A 24,461-nucleotide genomic window follows, 5' to 3' on the forward strand; every position below is an offset into this window, starting at 1 on the left:
CTCCTTCACCACATCTGGTGGAAAGGGAAAACGGTCATCAGAACTACGCTTTGGAAAGCGTTTGTCAGGACAGGCCCTGGGTTTGGTGACAGTGGCCTGAAAACTGGAGTGGTTAAAAAACGTACTCCGAGCTTTCTTAGGTGAGGCAAACTGATGTATCTCCACCAGAGAGGCTGGTTCCTCTGACACTGGTGGAGTGAGGTTCAGAACGGAGTTAATGGACGCAATCAAGTCACTAACATCCGCATCATCCTCAGACAAGGCAATGGGGTACCTAGAGCTAGCGTCTGAACCCAACCTCGGCCCGTGAATCAGAGCCGTGGGACGAGGAAGGAGAAGGGTCCCTGCGTCTCCGTTTAGGAGGACGGGGTCCTAGAACATGCTCTGAGGGCTCTGCAGAGCTCGGAGCAACAGAGGCGGCCTGAGAAGGAGGCTGATGCATGGTCAGCAGTGTCCGGGACAGTTGTCCCATAGAGTCGGCAAAAGACTGGGAAATAGCTCTGGAAAAAGATGCTACCCAGGCCGGGGGATCAGTCACCGGGGCTGGAGCGGCCGGAGGAACCCCTGAGGAGGCTCCAGGCTGAGGGACCACCATGTTAGAGCAGGCATCACAATGTGGGTATGTGCTTGGCTCTGGCAGAATGAGCTTACATGCAGTGCATATAGCGTACAGCTTTGCAGCCTTGCTCCTAGTGACAGACATGCTGCTGAGGTGGAGGCTCTGCAGCAAGAATACACTCCTGTAGAATGCCCTGAAAGTGTATAATAAAAAGCCCACAACCAGAGGTTGTGGCTTACCAGACCGCTCTCTGTGTGCCCTCCGGATTCCACAGCTCAGACCCCCAGTGAAGCGTCAGCCTTCCCAAAAGCAGCAGCTGCAGCATCCAGCGCCGATCAGTGTAAGAACGCTGAGAAAATGGCGCTGGAAGGAGGAGGGGGGCGGGGAGAAGCCCAAGAGCGGGAAACCGGAGGGCTAAGGAGAGATACAGGGGAGGGAACATCTCCACAGAAAGGAGTGTCCTCCCCTCTGCTGGCCGGCCGGTGGGCGGCGCCACGCTATGCATCTGCATGAATGACATGCAGGGAAGGCGAAACTAGGCCCAAACTGAAGCCGGGGCCTAGATTTTTAACATGCGGCCGACGAGCAGGCACCCCCGGCGCGGTTCTCCGGAAAAACACAGAGAACCGGCCGGAATTACAGTAAAAGACAAAAAACATACTCTCCCCTCAATTAAAGTACCCGGGACCCCTGAAAAACGTCTCAATACTTAGCTTTTGAGACGCAGGGCCATGTCCCTGAGGGAAGGTCAAATGCTCCGTCCAGCAGGAACCTGACAGGGCTGCGGATGGAGACCGGTCTCCTGCACAGCAGAGAGGACCGTGATGGCTCCCACTTCAAACCAGAGCCTGAAAAGGATGTTGAAGGAGCGCGGCATGTGAAGGCTCCAGCCTTGCAAAGTCAACCTTAACAGCACCGCCGACACAGTGGGGTGTGAAGGGACATGCCGGGAGTCCAGATTGGACCCGCTTTTCTTCCATATCTTTAAAAACAAAATCTTAAAAATGAAAAATCAGAGAATGCATGTGTGTGTGTGACCTCCTGAAACACAAAGCATTGAACTGGTTAGATTGTCATCCAGGGGGTGTATATAGCCCGGAGGGAGGAGCTACACGTTTTGAGTGTAGTACTTTGTGTGTCCTCCGGAGGCAGTAGCTATACACCCATGGTCTGGGTCTCCCATAAGGAACGATGAAGAAATATTAGCAAATACCCCCAATAAGAAATGTAGTATAGTTCTCCTGATTAGCTATTTATCTCCATGATTACCACCACAAGCAAATAATTATCACTATATGAATGGTCGTCACCATGGATACCCAAGTTTCAATGCCCTGCACATGAGGTAAGGCCCCTTTCACACATCAGTTTCTTGACATCAGTCACAATCGGTCGAACAAAAAAAAAAAACAAACGGATCTAGTGACTGATACCGCTGGATCCGTTTTTTTCTCATTGACTTGTATTAGCGATGAATGGCTTCACATTTCATCTGTCATTCGACGGATCCGTCGAAAGATCCGACGGAGATGACGTCCACAGTAATGTTTTTTGTGTACGTCGGAAAAACAGACCGTCCGTCGTTTGGTAGAATGGAAGCCTATGGGAGCAGGATCCGTTGTCCTCCATCAAATAACAGAATCCAGCAACAAATTATGTTTTTTTAACTGAGCATGCCCCAATTATTTAGCCCCCAGCTAGTCGGATCTGTCGAAAAACGGATCCGTTGAAAAGCGGTTGCCGAATCAGTTTAGCCACAATCTGCGATGGAGCTGTTGAGAAAACTGATTGTGACTGATTGCAAAAAACTGATGTGTGAAAGGGGCCTAAGGCTAAGTTCACACATCCTGTGTTTTCAATCCGTCAGGTCCGTCAGCAACGGATCAGTCATTTTCAAGATGTCAACTGATGCAACTGATGTGTTTTTCACAGGATTCCTTTCACAGGAATCCTGTGAAAAAACGGATCAGTTGCGTCCGTTACATCCGCTGTGCGTCCGTTTTTTGACGGATCAGTCATGATCCGTCTGTGTTTGGGACAGCCCAGTGGGCCTGCCAAGCATGCTGGGCATGCTCAGTAGAGCATGACGGAATCCTGCGCTGGATTCCGTTGTAAGACGGATTACGACGGAATCCAGCACCATAGACATGCATTACAAGCTTGACGGATGGCGACGGATTCCTGCGCGGCGCGTTAATTTTGACGGCCCGAAAAACGTTACATTCTGCGTTGCTCCCCGCTCGGCGGTCAGTCAAAAACGACGGACCGCGACGCAGCGGATGCAACGCAGGGTCATCAGTCGCAATCCGTCGCTAATAGAAGTCTATGGGGAAATACAGGATTCCTGCAAAATATTTTGCAGGTTACCGTAATTCCCCAAGGCGACGGATTGTGACTGATGCAAAACACAGGATGTGTGAACTTAGCCTAAGAGACAAGGCTATATCAGGAGAAGTATACTACATTTGTAATTGGAAGTATGTGCCAATAAAGAGAATTTTGTTTACTTACCGTAAATTCTTTTTCTTATAGTTCCGACATGGGAGACCCAGACCATGGGTGTATAGCTTCTGCCTCCGGAGGACACACAAAGTACTACACTAAAAAGTGTAGCTCCTCCCTCCTAGCATATACACCCCCTGGATAACCAAATATAGCCAGTTTAGTGCAAAAGCTGAAGGAGGACATCCACCCACAAGTAGAGATAGAGCAAGAACCAGAACAACCGGAACCTCTGTCTACAACAACAGCCGGTGAAAACACACGGAACAAGAAACTGCCAACAGGCAACAGGGAGGGTGCTGGGTCTCCCATGTCGGAACTATAAGAAAAAGAATTTACGGTAAGTAAACAAAATTCTATTTTTCTTCATCGTTCCTTATGGGAGACCCAGACCATGGGACGTCTCAAAGCAGTCCATGGGTGGGAATAAACAGAAAACTGAGAAGTAGGCGAAACCTAACTTCACAAATGGGCGACAGCCGCCTGAAGGATGCGTCTGCCCAAGCTCGCATCTGCCGAAGCATGAGCATGCACTCGGTAGTGCTTCGAAAAGGTATGCAGACTGGACCAAGTGGCAGCCTGACAGACCTGCTGAGCCGTAGCCTGGTGCCTGAAAGCCCAAGAGGCACCGACAGATCTGGTCGAGTGTGCCTTGATCCCCGGCGGGGGAGGCACTTGAGTACACTGGTAGGCATCGGAAATGGCCGACCTAATCCAGCGAGCTAGGGTCGGCTTAGAAGCAGAGAGGCCCTTACGCTGACCAGTGGTCAGCACAAAGAGAGAGGTGCACCGCCTAAGAGCAGCGGTGCGAGACACATAGATCCGGAGCGCCCGCACCAGATCCAGAGTATGCAACGCTTTTTCAAAGCGATGAACAGGAGCCGGACAAAAGGAAGGCAGGGAAATATCCTGCTTAAGGTGGAAAGGAGATACCACCTTAGGAAGAAAGTCCGGAGACGGACGAAGAACCACCTTGTCTTGGTGAAAAACCAAAAAAGGTGACTCCGAGGATAGCGCAGCCAAATCAGAGACTCTCCTGAGGGAAGTTATGGCCACTAGAAAGACCACTTTCTGTGAAAGACGAGACAAAGAAACCTCCCTAAGTGGCTCAAAAGGGGGTTTCTGCAAAGCCGTGAGGGACCAGATTAAGGTCCCAGGGATCCAGAGGCCGCCGGTTAGGCGGAATGATGTGAGATGCGCCCTGCATGAAGGTGCGCACCTGAGCCAGCCGGGCGATACGCCGCTGGAACAACACTGACAGAGCCGAGACCTGTCCCTTGAGGGAATTGAGGGATAGTCCTAGCTGCAGACCAGACTGCAGGAAGGACAGAAGGGTCGGCAGGGAAAAAGGCCAAGGGGCGTGGCCAGAAGAACGACACCAGGACAGGAAAATTCTCCAAGTCCTGTGGTAAATTTTGGCCGAGGAAGACTTCCGAGCCTGAGTCATAGTGGAGATGACTTCGGGAGGAATGCCGGAAGCCGTCAGGATCCAGGACTCAAGAGCCACGCCGTCAATCTGAGAGCTGCAGAATTCTGGCGGAAAAACGGACCTTGTGAGAGAAGGTCTGGACGGTCCGGGAGATGCCACTGCACCTCTACGGACAGACGGAGCAGGTCTGGATACCAAGCTCGCCTGGGCCAGTCTGGAGCAATGAGTATGACCCGACGGCCCTCCATTCTGATCTTGCGCAGGACTCTGGGCAAGAGCGCTAGAGGGGGAAAACACATAAGACAGACGAAACTGGGACCAGTCTTGAACCAGAGCGTCCGCGGCGAATGCCTGAGGATCGTGGGAGCGAGCCACGTAAACCGGGACCTTGTTGTTGTGCCGGGATGCCATTAGATCCACTTCCGGAGTTCCCCACTTGCGGCAGATCGACCGGAACACTGCCGGATGCAGAGCCCACTCGCCGTTGTCCACGGTTTGACGGCTGAGATAATCTGCCTCCCAGTTTTCTACGCCTGGGATGTGGACTGCGGATATGGTGGACTTGGAGTCCTCCGTCCACTGAAGGATGCGTTGAACCTCCAACATTGCCAGGCGGCTGCGAGTCCCGCCCTGGTGATTGATGTAGGCAACTGCTGTCGCGTTGTCTGACTGGACTCGAATGTGCTTGCCCGCCAACAGGTGGTGAAAGGCTACGAGAGCTAAGAGCACAGCTCTGATTTCCAGCACATTGATCGAGAGGGCTGATTCGGACTGAGTCCAAGTGCCCTGTGCTCGGTGGTGGAGAAATACTGCTCCCCAGCCGGATAGACTGGCATCCGTGGTGAGGATCACCCAGGACGGGGCCAGGAAGGAGCGTCCCTGAGACAGAGAGAGGGGCCGAAGCCACCACTGAAGAGAGCTCCTGGTCTGTGGCGACAGAGCCACCAACCTGTGCAAGGAAGAAGTCCGCTTGTCCCAACAGCGGAGAATGTCCAGCTGCAGAGGACGCAGATGGAACTGGGCAAAGGGAACCGCTTCCATTGACGCCACCATCTGACCCAGCACCTGCATGAGGTGCCTGATGGAATGACGGCGGGGCCTCAACAGAGCGCACCGCCAGATGGAGGGACTGCTGTTTGACTAAGGGCAGCTTGACAAGTGCCGGCAGAGTCTCGAATTGCATCCCTAGGTACGTGAGTTCTTGGGTCGGGGTCAAAGTGGACTTGGGCAGATTGACAAGCCACCCGAATTGAACAAGCGTGGCGAGAGTGAGCGAGACGCTCCGCTGGCAGTCTGCACTGGATGAAGCCTTGACAAGAAGGTCGTCCAGGTAAGGAGTCACTGCCAACCCCTGGAGGTGCAGAACCGCAACCACTGCTGCCATGACCTTGGTAAATACTCGAGGAACCGTGGCTAACCCGAAGGGGAGAGCCACGAATTGGAAATGTTCCTCTCCGATTGCAAAACGTAGCCAACGCTGGTGTGAAACTGCAATTGGCACATGCAGATTGGCATCTCTGATGTCGATGGATGCCAGGAAGAAGGGAATTTTGTTACTTACCGTAAATTCCTTTTCTTCTAGCTCTTATTGGGAGACCCAGACGATTGGGGTATAGCTACTGCCCTCCGGAGGCCACACAAAGCACTACACTAAAAAGTGCAAGGCCCCTCCCCTTCTGGCTATACCCCCCCGTGGTATCACGGGTACTCCAGTTTTAGTGCCAAAGCAAGAAGGAGGAAGCCAATAACTGGTTTAAACAAATTAACTCCGAGAAACATCGGAGAACTGAAAAAACCGTTCAACATGAACAACATGTGTACCCGCAAACAACAAAAAAATCCCGAAGGACAACAGGGCGGGTGCTGGGTCTCCCAATAAGAGCTAGAAGAAAAGGAATTTACGGTAAGTAACAAAATTCCCTTCTTCTTCAGCGCTCTATTGGGAGACCCAGACGATTGGGACGTCCAAAAGCTGTCCCTGGGTGGGTAAAGAAATACCTCATGTTAGAGATGCAAAAAAACAGCCCTCCCCTACGGGGATGTCACTGCCGCCTGCAGGACTCTTCTACCTAAGCTGGCATCCGCCGAAGCATAGGTATGCACCTGATAATGCTTGGTGAAAGTGTGCAGACTGGACCAGGTTGCTGCCTGGCACACCTGTTGAGCCGAAGCCTGGTGACGTAATGCCCAGGACGCACCCACGGCTTTGGTTGAGTGGGCTTTTAGCCCTGAAGGAACCGGAAGCCCCGCAGAGCGGTAGGCCTCTAGAATTGGTTCTTTGATCCATCGAGCCAGGGTGGCTTTAGAAGCCTGCAATCCCTTGCGCGGACCAGCGACAAGGACAAAAAGTGCATCGGAACAGCGTATGGGCGCCGTTCGGGAGATGTAGATTCTGAGTGCTCTCACCAGATCTAGCAAACGTAAGTCCTTTTCATACCGGTGAACCGGATGAGGGTAAAAGGAAGGCAAGGATATATCCTGATTAAGATGAAACGAGGATACGACCTTAGGGAGAAACTCCGGAATGGGGCGCAGCACTACCTTGTCCTGGTGGAACACCAGGAAAGGAGCCTTGGATGACAAAGCTGCCAGCTCAGACACTCGCCGAAGCGATGTGATCGCGACAAGAAACGCCACTTTCTGTGACAGTCGAGAAAAGGAAACGTCCTTTAGAGGCTCGAAGGGCGGCTTTTGCAGAGCAACAAGTACTCTGTTCAGATCCCATGGATCTAACGGCCGCTTGTACGGGGGCACAATATGACAGACCCCCTGTAGGAACGTGCGCACCTTAGGAAGACGTGCTAGACGCTTCTGAAAAAACACAGACAGTGCCGAGACTTGCCCTTTAAGGGAACTGAGCGACAAGCCCTTTTCCAACCCCGATTGCAGGAAGGAAAGAAAGGTGGGCAATGCAAATGGCCAAGGGGATACTCTCTGTGCAGAGCACCAAGATAAGAAAATCTTCCACGTCCTGTGGTAGATCTTAGCAGACGTTGACTTCCTAGCCTGTCTCATTGTGGCTACGACTCCTTGAGATAATCCTGCAGACGCTAGGATCCAGGACTCAATGGCCACACAGTCAGGTTCAGGGCCGCAGAATTCTGATGGAAAAACGGCCCTTGGGACAGTAAGTCTGGTCGGTCTGGCAGTGACCACGGTCGACCGACCGTGAGATGCCACAGATCCGGATACCACGATCTCCTCGGCCAGTCTGGGGCGACGAGTATGACGCGGCTGCAATCGGATCTGATCTTGCGTAACACTCTGGGCAAGAGTGCCAGAGGTGGGAAGACGTATGGGAGCCGGAACTGCGACCAATCTTGAACTAATGCGTCTGCCGCCAGAGCTCTTTGATCGCGCGACCTCGCCATGAATGCCGGGACCTTGTTGTTGTGCCGGGACGCCATTAGGTCGACGTCCGGCACTCCCCATCGGCGACAGATTTCCTGAAACACGTCCGGGTGAAGGGACCATTCCCCTGCGTCCATGCCCTGGCGACTGAGGAAGTCTGCTTCCCAGTTTTCTACGCCGGGGATGTGAACTGCGGATATGGTGGAGGCCGTGGCTTCCACCCACATCAGAATCCGCCGGACTTCTTGGAAGGCTTGCCGACTGCGTGTCCCCCCTTGGTGGTTGATGTATGCCACCGCTGTGGAGTTGTCCGACTGAATTCGGATCTGCCTTCCTTCCAGCCACTGCTGGAAGGCTAGTAGGGCAAGATACACTGCTCTGATTTCCAGAACATTGATCTGAAGGGTGGACTCCTGCGGAGTCCACGTCCCCTGAGCCCTGTGGTGGAGAAACACTGCTCCCCACCCTGACAGACTCGCATCTGTCGTGACCACTGCCCAGGATGGGGGCAGGAAGGATCTTCCCTGAGACAATGAGGTGGGAAGGAGCCACCATTGTAGAGAGTCCTTGGCCGTCTGGGAAAGAGAGACTTTCCTGTCCAGGGACGTTGACTTCCCGTCCCATTGGCGGAGAATGTCCCATTGAAGTGGGCGCAGATGAAACTGCGCAAAGGGAACCGCTTCCATGGCTGCCACCATCTTCCCGAGGAAGTGCATGAGGCGCCGTAAGGGGTGCGACTGGCCCTGAAGGAGGGATTGCACCCCTGTCTGTAGTGACCGCTGCTTGTTCAGCGGAAGCTTCACTCTCGCTGCTCGAGTATGGAACTCCATGCCAAGATACGTTAGTGACTGTGTCGGTGACAGATTTGACTTTGGAAAGTTGATGATCCATCCGAAAGTCTGTAGAGTCTCTAGCGTAGCATGTAGACTGAGTTGGCATGCCTCTTGAGAGGGTGCCTTGACAAGTAGATCGTCTAGGTAAGGGATCACCGAGTGTCCCTGAGAGTGCAAGACTGCTACCACTGCCGCCATGACCTTGGTGAAAACCCGTGGGGCTGTCGCCAGACCGAATGGCAGAGCTACGAACTGAAGATGTTCGTTTCCTATCACAAAACGTAGAAAACGTTGATGTTCTGTAGCAATTGGCACGTGGAGATAAGCATCTTTGATGTCTATTGAGGCAAGGAAGTCTCCTTGAGACATTGAGGCCACGACAGAGCGGAGGGTTTCCATCCGGAACCGCCTGGCGTGCACATGTTTGTTGAGCAGCTTTAGATCCAGAACAGGACGGAACGAGCCGTCCTTTTTTGGAACCACAAAGAGACTGGAGTAAAACCCTCGCCCTTGTTCCTGAGGCGGTACAGGAACCACTACTCCTTCCGCTCTTAGGGAGTCCACCGCCTGCAGCAGGGCATCTGCTCGGTCTGGATGTGGGGAGGTTCTGAAGAACCGAGCTGGAGGACGAGAACTGAACTCGATTCTGTACCCGCGCGACAAAATGTCTGTCACCCACCGGTCTTTGACCTGTGACATCCAAATGACGGAAAAGCGGGAGAGCCTGCCCCCGACCGGAGATGCGGAGGGGGGGAGCTGGAAGTCATGAGGTGGCCGCTTTGGAAGCGGTTCCTCCATTTGCTTTCTTGGGGCGCGCGTGAGCCCGCCAGGAATCTGAGCTTCTTTGCGTCCTCTGAGTCCCTTTGGACGAGGAGAATTGTGTCTTGCCCGAACCTCGAAAGGACTGAAACCTCTGCTGCCACTTTTTCTGCTGAGGTTTGCTTGTTCTGGGCTGGGGTAAAGAAGAGTCTTTACCCTTGGACTGTTTAATGATGTCAGCCAATGGTTCGCCAAACAGTCTATCTCTAGATAAAGGCAGGCTGGTTAAACATTTTTTGGAACCAGCATCTGCTTTCCAGTCCTTTAACCACAAGGCTCTGCGCAAAACTACCGAATTGGCGGACGCCATTGAGGTGCGGCTGGTAGATTCTAGGACCGCATTGATAGCGTAAGACGCGAACGCGGACATCTGCGAGGTAAGGGACGCCACTTGCGGCACCGCTGGATGTAAGATAGCATCCACTTTTGCTAAACCAGCTGAAATAGCTTGGAGTGCCCATACGGCTGCGAATGCTGGAGCAAACGACGCGCCGATAGCTTCATAGACAGATTTTAACCAAAGGTCCATCTGTCTGTCGTTGGCATCCTTAAGTGAAGCGCCATCCTCCACTGCAACTATGGATCTAGCTGCAAGTTTGGAAATCGGGGGGTCAACGTTTGGACACTGGGTCCAGCGCTTGACCACATCAGGGGGAAAAGGAAAACGTGTATCCTTAGAACGTTTAGAGAAACGCCTTTCTGGATGAGCGTCGTGTTTCTGGATTGACTCTCTGAAGTCAGAGTGATCCAAGAAAGCACTTAATTTACGCTTGGGATAGAGGAAACGAAACTTCTCCTGCTCTGCAGCTGCCTCCTCTGCTGAAGGGGCTGGGGGAGAAATATCTAACAGTCTATTGATGGCTGAGATAAGATCGTTTACCATGGCGTCCCCATCCGGGGTATCCAGATTGAGAGGGGTTCCAGGATAAGACTCCTGATCACTCTCATCAGACGCATCACAGGGAGACTGATTGCGCTGAGACCCTGAGCAGTGTGATGACGTTGAGGGTCTTTCCCAGCGAGCTCGCTTAGGGTGGCTGGGGCTATCATCTGAGTCATAATACTCAGCCTGTAAAGCCGGGGACCCCCTTGCAGTCTGGATTAAATCCAACTGAGGGGGATTAGAGGACAGAGACCTCGCCGTGTCCATAGACTGAGCCCCAGGCATGGATTGCAAAGTTTCAAGGATTTTTGCCATAGACACAGACATATTATCCGCAAAAACTGCAAAGTCTGTCCCTGACACCGGGGCAGGACTTACAGGCGTCTCAGCCTGGGTCACTATCTCTCCTGACTCCGGCTGGCGAAGCAGCACCGGATCTGAGCATTGCACACAATGGGGGTCCTTGGAGCCTGCTGGTAGAGCAGCCCCACATGCAGCACACGCAGTGTACACAGCCCTAGCCTTGGCAGCCTTGCGTTTTGCAGATGACATGTTGCTGCCTCCTCAGAGTGATCTGGGTATACAGCCAGGAAGCGACCTCACAGTGCAAGCAATAAGGAAATATATATATGTCCAGTGACACAGTACACTAATACACACTGAGGCACCAGAGGGGCCAGCTGAAAAGCCGCTTACCGCCCGCTTAAGAGCGGGTGTGTGATCTCCAAAGCCCCCTAGTCCAGGTCTCCCAGAGCCTTGCGTCCTTCCTCCAGCCAGACATGCATGTAATGGCTGCCGGCGTCCTGAGAGAGGAGGGGGGCGGGCCCTGGGCGTTCCTGGCTAAGAGCGGGAAGCCTGCTTCCCTCTGTGCCTAGTGAGAGGGCTGGAGCATGTAAATCAGGCTCCAGCCCTCGTCGCTGCCGTGAAACAGCGTCTCTCCCCTACCCTGATTGACAGGGTGGGGGCGGGAACGAATCGGAGCTGCCGGCGTCCTAGGCCGCAAAAGCCGGGGACTAGATTTATAAACGCCACCGCCGTAAAAGCGCGGTCGGCGTGTCCCCGGCGAACTAAAAGTCACAGCAGCGCCGCCGGTCCAGCGGGGGTCGGCGCTGCGTTCCCACACACAGAAAAAAGTCCCCCAGTAAACTGTAGAGACACTAGCTCTAGCGTTACGGTCCCCGGCGCACTACAACACCCAGCCAGCCCGGAGTGTGTCTGTGCCTGCCGGGGACACAGAGTACCTGTATGATGCAGGGCCATGTCCCTGATGGTACTCCTGCTCGGCATCCACCAGGTTCTATGGGTCTGTGGATGGAGCCCGGCGTCAGAGCTTTGAGGCCGGCAGGATCCCACTTCCACAGAGCCCTACAAGGGGATGTGGAAGGAAAACAGCATGTGGGGCTCCAGCCTCTGTACCAGCAATAGGTACCTCAACCTTACAACACCATCAACGGGTGAGAAGGGAGCATGCTGGGGGCCCTATATGGGCCCTCTTTTCTTCCATCCGAAATAGTCAGCAGCTACTGCTGACTAAAATCTGTGGAGCTATGCGTGGATGTCTGACCTCCTTCGCACAAAGCTTGAAAACTGGAGTACCCGTGATACCACGGGGGGGTATAGCCAGAAGGGGAGGGGCCTTGCACTTTTTAGTGTAGTGCTTTGTGTGGCCTCCGGAGGGCAGTAGCTATACCCCAATCGTCTGGGTCTCCCAATAGAGCGCTGAAGAAATCTCCTTGGGTCATTGAGGCAATGACTGATCGCAGAGACTCCATGCGAAAGTGCCGCACCTGAACATGCTTGTTGAGAAGCTTGAGATCCAGGATGGGCCGGAAGGAACCGTCCTTTTTGGGGACTAGGAAGAGATTTGAGTAAAAACCAGGGCTGTGGAGTCGGTAAGCCAAACCTTCGACTCCGACTCCGACTCCTCAAATTCTCTTGCACCGGCTCCGACTCCGGCTCCGACTCCGGCTCCGACTCCGGCTCCGACTCCGGCTCCGACTCCGGCTCCGACTCCGGCTCCGACTCCGGCTCCGACTCCGGCTCCGACTCCGGCTCCGACTCCGGCTCCGACTCCGGCTCCGACTCCGGCTCCGACTCCGGCTCCGACTCCGGCTCCGACTCCGGCTCCGGCTCCGGCTCCGGCTCCGACTCCGGCTCCGGCTCCGGCTCCGACTCCGACTCCGGCTCCGACTCCGGCTCCGACTCCGGCTCCGACTCCGGCTCCGACTCCGGCTCCGACTCCGGCTCCGACTCCGGCTCCGACTCCTACATATATTGCTTATAGTTAGGTGAAAAATTTATTGTAGTACATGAATATGTGTATGTGAACATTAGACATTTAATAATTTTTATGATACAATAATCAAGATATTTGGATAGAACATAAAATATATTTATTGGATACAACTTTAGAACACAAAAAACTGTAATAAATTGTAAATATGTAATACACTATGTAATATACAGTAGATTACATATATATCTTGTGTGTGTATATACACTGTGTATATATATATAATATTACATATTTACAATTTATTAGTTTTTTGTGTTCTAAAGTTGTATCCAATAAATATTTTATGTTCTATCCAAATATCTTGATTATTGTATCATAAAAACAATTAAATGTCTGATGTTCACATTATACTACAATAAATTTTTCACTTAAATATAAGCATTATACTAAATGTTATTATTTAGTAAAATATTCAGCACATTCTGCATTGCACTCCTGTCCCCAATTTATTATATATTTTAGGAGTCGGAGTCAGTGCATTTTATACCGACTCCAACTCCGACTCCGACTCCACCAAAATGAGCTCCGACTCCGACTCCACGACTCCGACTCCACAGCCCTGGTAAAAACCTCTGAACCGTTCCCTGGCGGGAACCGGTACAATCACTCCGCTGGCCTGCAAGGATGCCACGGCCTGAGAGCAGGGGGGAGTTGACAGAAAAAATCTCTTTGGCGGGCTGGAAGAGAACTCTATCCTGTAGCCGTGGGAGATGATATCCCGCACCCACTGATCGGAGACGTGTTGAAACCACACGTCGCCAAAGTGGGAGAGCCTGCCACCGACCAAGGACGTTGCTGGCTCGGCCAGATAGTCAAGAGGAGGCTGCCTTGGTGGCAGCAGCTCCTGCGGACTTTTGTGGACGCGGCTTCTTGCGCCAGGTGGGCTTCTGGTCCTTGGCTGAGTTAGTGGATGAGGCCGAGGGCTTAGAGGACGACCAGTTAGAGGAACGAAAGGAACGAAACCTCGACTGGTTCCTGCCCTGGACAGGTTTCCTGGTTTTAGTCTGTGGCAAGGAAGTACTCTTCCCGCCAGTAGCCTCCTTAATTATTTCATCCAGTTGTTCACCGAACAGCCTGGACCCAGCAAATGGGAGCCCAGCAAGGTACTTCTTTGAGGAAGCATCTGCCCTCCACTGAAAATCAGATGAGAATGCATGTGTGCCTCCTGAACACAAAGCATTGAACTGGCTATATTTGGTTATCCAGGGGGTGTATATGCTAGGAGGGAGGAGCTACACTTTTTAGTGTAGTACTTTGTGTGTCCTCCGGAGGCAGAAGCTATACACCCATGGTCTGGGTCTCATATAAGGAACGATGAAGAAATTATTATTATACCTACTACATCTTAGGTAAGGATCTTGGAGATGGGAATTAACCCTTTAGCGGACACTGCTGTGCTAAAATAAGATAAAACTCCCCCTTCCCAAATTCCTGCTGAGCCACCCCTCTGCTCTGGTCTCTATGTATTGACTGCATTGTTAATGTCACGACTATATCACACATCACCGCTGCAGCCAATCAATAAGTTCAGCAGCGTATTCCCAGGAAAGGAAGGTTCAATCTGATATTTTAAAGGGAACCTGTCACCAGTTTTATGGCCTATAAGCTGCAGCCACCACCAGTGGGCTCTTGTATACAGAATTCTAACATGCTGTATATAAGAGCCCAGGCCGCTGTGAGAACATAAACACTTTATAATACTCCCATAAACCGGTCGCTGCGGTGCTGGTTGACCAGATGGGCAACAGGCGCACTTTGATCTGCCCTGCTCAGGGCAGATCAAAGTACTGTAGTGCGCCTGCGCAGGACCTCAGTGCCGGCGAGTGTGTATGACGTGGACGCGTCATGCACACAGGCTTCAGAAGACTGAGGAGCAAGATGGCCGAGAGAGGAGGCGCCGGTCCCAGAGAACAGGGCCAGCCAGCACCGCAGCGACCATTAGGTGAGTATTATAAAGTGTTTTTTATGTTCTCACAGCGGCCTGGGCTCTTATATACAGCATGTTAGAATACTGTATATAAGAGCCCACTGGTGGTGGCCACAGCTTATAGGCCCTAAAACTGGTGACAAGTTCCCTTTAACACAGAGCTGGCCGATAACCTTAAAGTGGGAAACCCTTTTAATATGCCTTGTGCCTAATCCAGGAAGAGAACCAGTCAGAGGTTAACAGAGAGCTTGCTGTTTACATAGTCAGGTTAAAGGGGTTGTCCACCACTTGAACAACCCCTACTCATTCCCCTTGTTCGCCCCCATATAAATAATTCTATACTCCCCTCCAGTGAGGCTGCAGTACCAGTGATGACTGAAACCGCAATACCTGGGCCCACGTGATATTGTTATCACATGTGGACCCCGAGACCAATCAGCGTCCGGCGTCTTTGTCCCAGCCTTTGGAGATTTGAGCGAGATGTGAGCGCTGCAATTACTTTCTGCTCACACATTCGAATGCTTGTTAGGACACACAAGTCCAGCAAACAATGTCATGTAGGCCTCAGGATTGTGGCTTCAGACATCACTGGAACCGCGGCCGCACCAGAGGAGAGTATAGGCTTATTTATTTTCACGAGAGCAAACAAGGGGAATGAATAGGGGTTGTCCAAGTAGTTGAGGACCCCTTTAATGAAGTCTAAAATTCACATACAGAAACCTACAACTACTCGAGGAAAGTATTGAACTGTCAAATCAAATGTACCTTACTGAATGGGTGGTTCAGTAAAATCATTTAACCCTTACCATCCTGCGCCGTGTTCAGTTTTAGCGTCCGGCCTTTAAAGCTCAGCTCTCCTCCTCCCACCTTGGTCTTTGCCAGGGAATCTGCCAACTGAGAGATATCTTCAGATGCCATCTTCTATCCTGAGAAAAGGAAAACAAATTATAATCAAGTTAAAAGTCATGTCATTCCAAAACGCTTGTATTATGTGTCTCTTAGGGTCCCTTTACACACTGCAACATCGCTAGCTATATCGCTGTAAAGTCACTGGTTTTGTGACGTAATAGCGACCTCCCCAGCGACATTGCAGTGTGTGACACGCATCAGCGACCTGGCCCCCGCTATGAGGTCGCTGATCACTACAAATCTTTCAGGACCATTTTTTGGTCCTTTGTTTCCCGCTGAGCAGCATGCATCAGTGTGTTTGACACCGTTACAACGACATTGTTAGTGACTTCCCTTTCAAATAGCTGCTTTCACACGTCCCCAATGACCAGCTAGGTCGTTCTGCAGCTCCGTATCGCTGCTGCATCATTGGTAAGGTATGCCTGTTTGACAGCTCACCAGCGACTTACCAGAGACCTTGTAGCGATCCCAACCAGGGTGGGATCGCTGGTGGGATCGCTAGAAAGTCTCAGTGTGTAAAGGGGCCTTCAGAGGGGAAGGTGGATTTAGTGATGGACTCCTGAAGGTTGTTTTTGCAGACCCTTTTCTCTCAGAAAAGATCTATATTGACAAGGTCCATCACTGGTGAAGGATATTTTGCTTTGGGCATGCACTATTTGCCATTGCCTAACTCTCAGCCAATAATTACTGGTGATATTGCATCTGCAACAACTACCAACAGACTGACTGTGGACTCAGAAATGGTGGCCGATCTGTTTACTGCAGGGGGACTGGTAGATTCACCCCCCAAAAGGACTGGATTTACTACTCAGCATATCAGGAAAGCTGGGCCATAACCAGCTGCAATGACTGATAGGTTGACACCCAACTTTATCAGAACTAGATATAGCCCAACTAAAGGTGGTGTCACACAGCGACGACGACGTCGCTGCTACGTCACCATTTTCTGTGACGTAGCAGCGACGTCCCGTCGCTGTGTGTGACATCCAGCAACGAGCTGGCCCCTGCTGTGAGGTCGCCGGTTGTTACTGAATGTCCAGCTTCATTTTTTGGTCATCGCTCTCTCGCTGTGTGTGACAGCAAGAGAGCGACGAAATGAAGCGAGCAGAGAGCAGGAGCCGGCGTATGGCAGCTGCGGTAAGCTGTAACCAGGGTAAACATCGGGTAACCAAGGGAAGACCTTTCCCTGGTTACCCGATATTTACCTTCGTTACCAGCGTCCGCTGCTCTCAGCTGCCAGTGCCGGCTCCCTGCTCTCTGCACATGTAGCTGCAGTACACATCGGGTTAATTAACCCAATGTGTACTGTAGCTAGGAGTGCAGGGAGCCAGCGCTAAGCAGTGTGCGCGGCTCCCTACTCTCTGCACATGTAGCACAGCGACGCGTGTCGTTATGATCGCTGCTGCGTCTGCTGTGTTTGACAGCTAAGCAGCGATCATAGAAAATGGTGACTTAACAGCGACATCGCTGTCATTATGTGTGAACCCAGCTTAACATCAGTCTCATTTTTAGACCTGTCAGACCTGTCTGTCCTTGCAAAGAGAGAAGGGAAAACTCAGAAGGTGTCATTAAATGTGGAGATAACCAGGCTTTTGTAGGAACACTGGTATCAGTCTGTGTAAATATGTGATCACCCATTTGACACACAAAGCATTGTTTATGCAACCAACAATATAAACCATGGTTATTGGGTGCAAATCAGGAAGTGCTGCTGATAACACAATATTGTCTAGGGACCAATTCGACTACTGATTGTTCTGTCCTCATCATAGAGTGTAAACAGGCCAGTAACGGTCCAGTCACACTAAAGCTGGTGTCACACTAAACGACAGCGACGTCGCTGTTACGTCACCATTTTCGGTGACGTAACAGCGACCTTGTAAGTCGCTGTTATGATCGCTGCTTAGCTGTCAAACACAGCAGAAGCAGCGATCATAAGGTCGCTGTGCTACATGTTCAGAGAGCAGGGAGCCGCGCTTAGCGCTGGCTCCTTGCTCTCCTGCAGCACACATCGGGTTAATTAACCCGATGTGTGCTGCAGCTACATCTCACAGTTCAGAGAGCAGGGAGCCGCGCTTAGCGCTGGCTCCTTGCTCTCCTGCAGCACACATCGGGTTAATTAACCCGATGTGTGCTGCAGCTACATGTCACAGTGCAGAGAGCAGGGAGCCGCGCGCACTGCTTAGCGCTGGCTCCTTGCTCTCCTTGCTACAGTATACATCGGGTTAATTACCCGATGCATACTGCAGCCACATGTCACAGTGCAGGAGCCAGCACTGGCAGCAAGAGCGGAGGCTGGTAACCAGCGTAAACATCGGGTAACCAGGGAAAGGTCTTCCCTTGGTTACCCGATGTTTACGCTGGTTACAGCTTACCGCAGCTGCCAGTGCCGGCTCCTGATCGCTTCATTTCGTCGCTCTCTCGCTGTCACACACAGCGATGTGTGTGTCACAGCGGGAGAGTGACGACCAAAAAATGAAGCTGGACATTCAGCAACGACCGGCGACCTCACAGCAGGGGCCAGGTCGTTGCTGGATGTCACACACAGCGACAGCGACGGGACGTCGCTGCAACGTCACAGAAAATGGTGACGTAGCAGCGACGTCGTTGTCGTTGTCGTCGTTATGTGTGACACCAGCTTAAGCAACTTACCAGCGATCCCAACAACGATAGGGATCGCTGGTAAGTTGCTAGGAGGTTGCTGGTGAGATGTCACACTGCGACGCTCCAGCGATCCCACCAGCAACCTGACCTGGCAGGGATCGCTGGAGCGTCGCTACACGAGTTGCTGGTGAGCTCACCAGCAACCAGTGACCAGCCCCCAGCACCGCGTGGAAGATGCTGCGCTTGGTAACTAAGGTAAATATCAGGTAACCAACCCGATATTTACCTTGGTTACCAGTGCACGGAGCTGCAGAACAGAGCAGAGAACAGGGAGCAGCGCACACTGAGCGCTGGCTCCCTGCTCTCCTAGTTACAGCACACATCGGGTTAATTACCCGATGTGTGCTGCAGCTACATGTGCACAGAGCAGGGAGCAGCGCACAATGCTTAGCGCTGGCTCCTTGCTCTCCTAGTTACAGCACACATCGGGTTAATTACCCGATGTGTACTGCAGCTAAATGTGCACAGAGCAGGGAGCAGCGCACAATGCTTAGCGCTGGCTCCCTGCTCTCCTAGCTACAGCACACATCGGGTTAATTAACCCGATGTGTCCTGCAGCTACATGTGCACAGAGCAGGAGCCAGCACTGACAGTGAGAGCGGCGGAGGCTGGTATCAAAGGTAAATATCGGGTAACCAAGGACAGGGCTTCTTGGTTACCCGATGTTTACATTGGTTACCAGTGTCCGCAGAAGCCGGCTCCTGCTGCCTGCACATTTAGTTGTTGCTGTCTCGCTGTCACACACAGCGATCTGTGCTTCACAGCGGGACAGCAACAACTAAAAAATGGCCCAGGACATTCAGCAACAACCAACGACCTCACAGCAGGGGCCAGGTTGTTGCTGGATGTCACACACAGCAACATCGCTAGCAACGTCACAAAAGTTGTTCGTTAGCAGCGATGTTGCTAGCGATGTTGCTTAGTGTGACGGGGCCTTAAATGAACAATGAACAACTCCTACATAGTTTATCAGCACTATTTTAAAGGGACTTCCTCTGCACAGAATGACTGTACAAGCCAAGCACAGGCGCTCAGTGCATCATGACGGGGTTAATATATAAGTGCACCTTTCCACCTGCTCGTTCTCTCTGCCTCTATGAAGCCAGAGCTGTCAATCAAAGACGAGGTGAGAGTGGAGATTGAGAGAACAAGCCGGTGTACTTCAAATGTTTGCTCCACCATCATGCACTGAACCCCTTTGCTTGGTTTATAGTCATTCTGTGCTGACAGAGTCCCTTTTAAGGCCTTGTGAGTAATCTGCGCACAGCTCGCCACCCGGACGGGTCAACCCCACAGAAATGCATGTAGCTTACCCTTCTGTGTCCGGATAGCGGCAGGCCGTGCCGGATGATGCGCGAGTCACTCGCAAGTGTGACTCTGATCTAAGGCTTTACATCTGTGCTAAAGGGGCTGTCCAGGACTTACTCAGATGGCATTAGGACAGGTCATCAATATCAGATTGGTGGGGGTGCGAGGAGTACTGATCAGTTGCTCCCTAATGGAGGTGCTCAGTTGTGGAGCTGCACATCTGAGTCAATAGGGGCTGATGTGCAGTACTGGGCACTATACAAGTGATGGCGCTGCGCAGCTCTGCAACTGAGCACTTCACAACTGATCGGCGGGGGTTGCACCAAGGCTGTGGAGTGGGAGTCGTAGTCGGAGCTCATTTTGGTGGAGTCGGTATAAAATGCACCGACAATATATAATAAATTGTGGATGATAGTGCAATGCAGAATGTGCTGAATATTTTACTAAATAATAACATTTAGTATAATGCTTATATTTAAGTGAAAAATGTATTGTAGTACAATGTGAACATTAGACATTTAATCATTTTTATGATACAATAATCAAGATATTTGGATAGAACATAACATCTATTTATTGGAATACAACTTTAGAACACAAAAAACTAAAATGGAAAATATGTAATACTAATATATATATATAATTAGTATTACATATTTTCCATTTTAGTTTTTTGTGTTCTAAAGTTGTATTCCAATAAATATATTTTATGTTCTATCCAAATATCTTGATTATTGTATCATAAAAATGATTAAATGTCTAATGTTCACATTGTACTACAATACATTTTTCACCTAACTATAAGCAATATATGTAGGACATGCGCACGCTGCTTTTTTGGCTGCAGTTTTGTTGTCAGAACTTTCAGACATTTGACTTCCCAGCAAAGTCTAGGAGAAGTCAGATTTGTCATGCGCACGTTGCAGTTTATTTGTCAGCGTTTTATTTGTCAAAGGTTTGTAACAAATAAAATGCAGCATGTTCATTCTTCCTGCGTTTTTGTCAACATTTGTCACAAAAACGCAGCAAAAACGCAGGGTGTGAAAAACGCACCTAAAATTACATGCGTTTTTTGTGACATTTCCAGGCTCTCTCTGACAAGGTGCAGTTTTGGCTGCAGTTTGTGAACACAAAAAGATGCAGCGTGCGCATGTAGCCAGAGTCGGTGCAAGAGAAATTGAGGAGTCGGGGTCAAAGATTAGGCTTACCGACTCCATAGCCCTGGGTTGCACCCCTGAAAATCAGACACTGATGACCTGTCCTTAGGATGGGGGCGATCAATGGAAAAGTCCCAGTCAATCCCCTTAGTTGTTCTGTTCCCGCCATAGATGCGGAAAAATAAATTACTCCAATACGGGGTTGGATGTCACCGATAAGTCTGGATGTTATCCATAGGATGAGGAGATAACGTCCTAATCGCCAGGGGTCCGACCACTGGGACGCTCATGGATTGCAACAACAGGGACTCCGGGTGAATGGGTGGCATATGATGACTGTGGCGCCACTCGCTGCTATGGGAGGGCCGAAGATGGGGCAGGTGCAGCTCGGGTATCTCCGGAGGTCAACTGAGAATGACCGATGAGCGCACAACAGAGCGCACCTGGACCCCCATGAGAACGGAGCACTGTGCGCCCACCGCTCCAGCCTCTATGGGGGCTGCTAGAGGAACCCAAGCGAAGCGCTCAGCAGCCCCATAGTGAATGTATGGTGCGGCCCCAGCATTCAGACCCCCATTATATATATATATATATATATATATATATATATATATATATATATATATAACACACACACTCCTCACTGCCCTCTGTAGGGGGTGACCTGCTCCCAGGTGACACCGCGCCATGTGGCCCCTCATCATACATCTTAGAAGTCCCACATCCAGCCGGTGTGCACAGTGCCGCCAACATAGGCCGGTGACCCGCTCTACTACCCGGCAAACCATTCATGAGTGACGTGCCGCCAAAACCGCCATTGGCGGCTAATATCACCGACACAGGCCGCTCTGCTCCCCCTTTTTTCAGCCGAAACGTAAAGCTACACCTCCCTTACACACGGCGCACTTACCGGTCTCTGGGTCGTCACTTCACAACACGCTGTCTATGGCGAACCGGTTTTTTTTTTTCTTCCTCGCAGTATCTGAACTAGCAGTTGACTCACAACGGCTGCGCCCTAACTGGCCCACGGGAGTTGTAGTTTTAGCAATGGCTCAGTCCCTGCAAAGAGCTACAGGAAAAAACTACAAGTCCCGTGATGCTTTGGGTGAAGAAGCAGAGCGGCGTGAGGATTGGTGGAGTTTATATTGCGCAATCGCACGTCATGTTCAGTCCAGTCCCATTATACACGCGTCAGTAGGAAGGTGGGGAGGGGTAGTGGTGGCCGAAAGTGTGACCGGAAGGGACAAATAAAGCAGTCTGATAACAGTGCTCCTTGTAGGGGCTGATCTTTGTGTAGAAGCTGGTTACAATATGAGTTCCATTTAGTGGTCCCAATACACACTGAATCCGCCAATATTAATGGGCTCAGTCCACAGCCTTTATGTATTTGGCCCTGAAGAATTTATTGTCTGGAGTGAAACATTGATTGGAAATGTCTGATAGACTGCAATCATATTGTTCTCCAGAAAATAGGAAACGATTGTTTCACCTGACGAACAATCATAATGTTTGACCTGCACAGTTACTGGGAAATGAGCATTTGTGGAAACGTTCATTCCAGATAATTGCGCAGCATAACTAGACTTTAAAGGAGTTTTCTTGGGAAGGAAGTAAAAAAGTATATAGACTTTACAGCACGGGATCACAAATTATTCTATGAGGTAAAACGTTTAGAAGAAAACTAGGCAGGTGAAGGTTTTACCTCACAGAAAGAATAATCTATGATCCTGTGCTGTAATGTCTGTATATTCTCTTTTGCTTCTTCCCCTGCTCTATATATTCTCTTTAGCTTTCTTCCCTGCCCAGGAGATGTGGTATGATCAGACCATGTCCCTGTATGGTCAGACATGAGCATTACACAGTACATAGCAGGGGCACATGTATAAGATTATCTCAGCACAGGAACATGTTTTAAACACATCCAATTGTGGAAATTATTATTCCAAGATCTATTGATTATAATGAACTTTTTTTGTGGGCAAACCCCTTTTAGGCCACATGCTCATGTTGAGTGTTAGGTGAATTTTTTACCTCATTATTAAAGGGGCTGTTCACTACTTTGATATTGATGGACTATCCTTAGGACAGGTCATCAATGTCTGATAGGCCGGGGTCTGACACGCTGCACCCCTGCCGATCAACTGAACTTGGTCCTGGCGGCTGCAACAAGCGGCTGGAAATGCTCAGTTCCAGCGCTGATCCATCTTCTGATAGCGGCCACGGCCGGGTACTGCGAATCCACCTCCCATTCTAATCAATAAGAGGATGTGCAGTACCCAGCCATGTCTGCTATCAGAAGACGGAGCAGCGCCAGAACTGAGCATTTCTGGCCACCTGCTACCGCCGCCGGGACCAAGATCAACTTATCGGCGGGGGTGCAGCGTGTCGCAGCGATTAGACATTTATGACCTATCCTAAGGATTGGCCATCAATGTCAAAGTAGTGGACAACCCTTTTAAGGCCATGTGCTCATGTTGAGTATTTGGTGAATTTTTTACCTGAATTCGAAGGCCACGTGCTCACGTCGAGTATTTGGTGAGTTTTTTACCTCAGTATTAAGGTCACATGTTCACACTGAGCATTTGGTGAGGGGTTTATTACCTCAGTATGAAGGCCACGTGCTCACAATGAGTATTTGGTGATATTTTACCTCAGTTTGTATAATCTAAAACCAGGAGTGGAACAAAACTATAAGGCTAGTTTCACATTTGCGTTGAACGGCATCCGTTGCATTGCGTTGTGTGACGGATGCAACGGATGCGTTGCATATAATGGCACAACAGATGCAACGGATTGTACAAAATAACGGAAAGCTTTTTTTTTTTCTTCTTTACAGTTTTACCAGCAGCAGACTATTGTGAACGATCAGCTGAGCGCTCTCACATGCCGGCGGCCGGGCACTCAGCTGAGCGCTCTCACATGCCGGCGGCTGGGCACTCAGCTGAGCGCTCTCAAATGCCGGCGGCCGGGCGCTCAGCTGAGCGCTCTCACATGCCGGCGGCCGGTCGATCAGCTGATCGTTCGGCCGCCGAGAATGTGTGCAGGGGGCGGAGTGCGGAGTGGGTGCAGCCGAGCGGGCCATGGCGCTGAGGACAGGTGAGTGTGTGTATATGTATGTATGTATGTATGCATGTGTGTGTACATACATGCGGAGTGGAGTGCGGGAGGGAGCGGAGCCAAGCCAAGTGTCGGGCTCCCTGCACACGTAGCGAGGGTAAATATCGGCAAAGCACTTTGCTTGGTTACCCGATATTTACCTTGGTAACGGGTGCAGGGAGGCAGAGAGCATGCGCAGTGAAATCCTACGGATTGCGCTGCTCAAAAAACGTTACATGCTGCGTTCCTCCTGCCCGGCGCAGCGTCAAAATAACGACGCTTCGTCGTCCAGCGGATGCAACGCTGACACTTGCGTTACAGTGTGTGTCGTCCATACAAGTCTATGGAGAATAGCGCAGTGCGTTAACGGACTGCGCTATTCTCCATAGTGATGGACTGCGCTGAACGCAAGTGTGAAAGTACCCTTATAGAAACACGGCCACCACTTCCGCATTGTCACCCACTGGTTTTGGCTACAAATACTAAGGTAAAAAACTCACCAAATACTCACTGTGTACACAAGGCCTAAGTCATTCAGGACTAGGTGATTTTTAGGTTTGGTTCACATTAATGTTCTGTTTTCTTTTCTTCCTGTTTTATCAGGTTCCCACCTCTGGCTGATGTGTGGCTCACAGTTTATTGATGCAAGCACCACTCTCGGCTGTGTCAGTGTGCACAGGACGGCGGGGGCACAAATAGGGAAAGAAAGCTGGAGTGAGGACAGAGAA

At 50.9% G+C, this 24,461-nt stretch overlaps 1 protein-coding gene across 1 annotated transcript in view; it reads right to left on the reverse strand.

Moving 5' to 3' along the window:
* Window positions 1-21,651, reverse strand: part of RANGAP1 (Ran GTPase activating protein 1) — a 125,574-nt gene extending 103,923 nt beyond the window's left edge. The window contains exons 1-2 of the mRNA XM_075321797.1: window positions 21,548-21,651; window positions 15,406-15,525 (exon numbers count right to left, since the gene is read on the reverse strand). Coding sequence (XP_075177912.1) covers window positions 15,406-15,517 — 112 coding nt within the window. The 5' untranslated portion in view covers window positions 15,518-15,525; window positions 21,548-21,651. The remainder of the gene's footprint in view (window positions 1-15,405; window positions 15,526-21,547) is intronic.
* Between the last annotated feature and the right edge of the window lie 2,810 nt (window positions 21,652-24,461).

This window comes from Anomaloglossus baeobatrachus, chromosome 8 (assembly GCF_048569485.1).
Source record: "Anomaloglossus baeobatrachus isolate aAnoBae1 chromosome 8, aAnoBae1.hap1, whole genome shotgun sequence".
NCBI lineage: Eukaryota > Metazoa > Chordata > Amphibia > Anura > Aromobatidae > Anomaloglossus > Anomaloglossus baeobatrachus.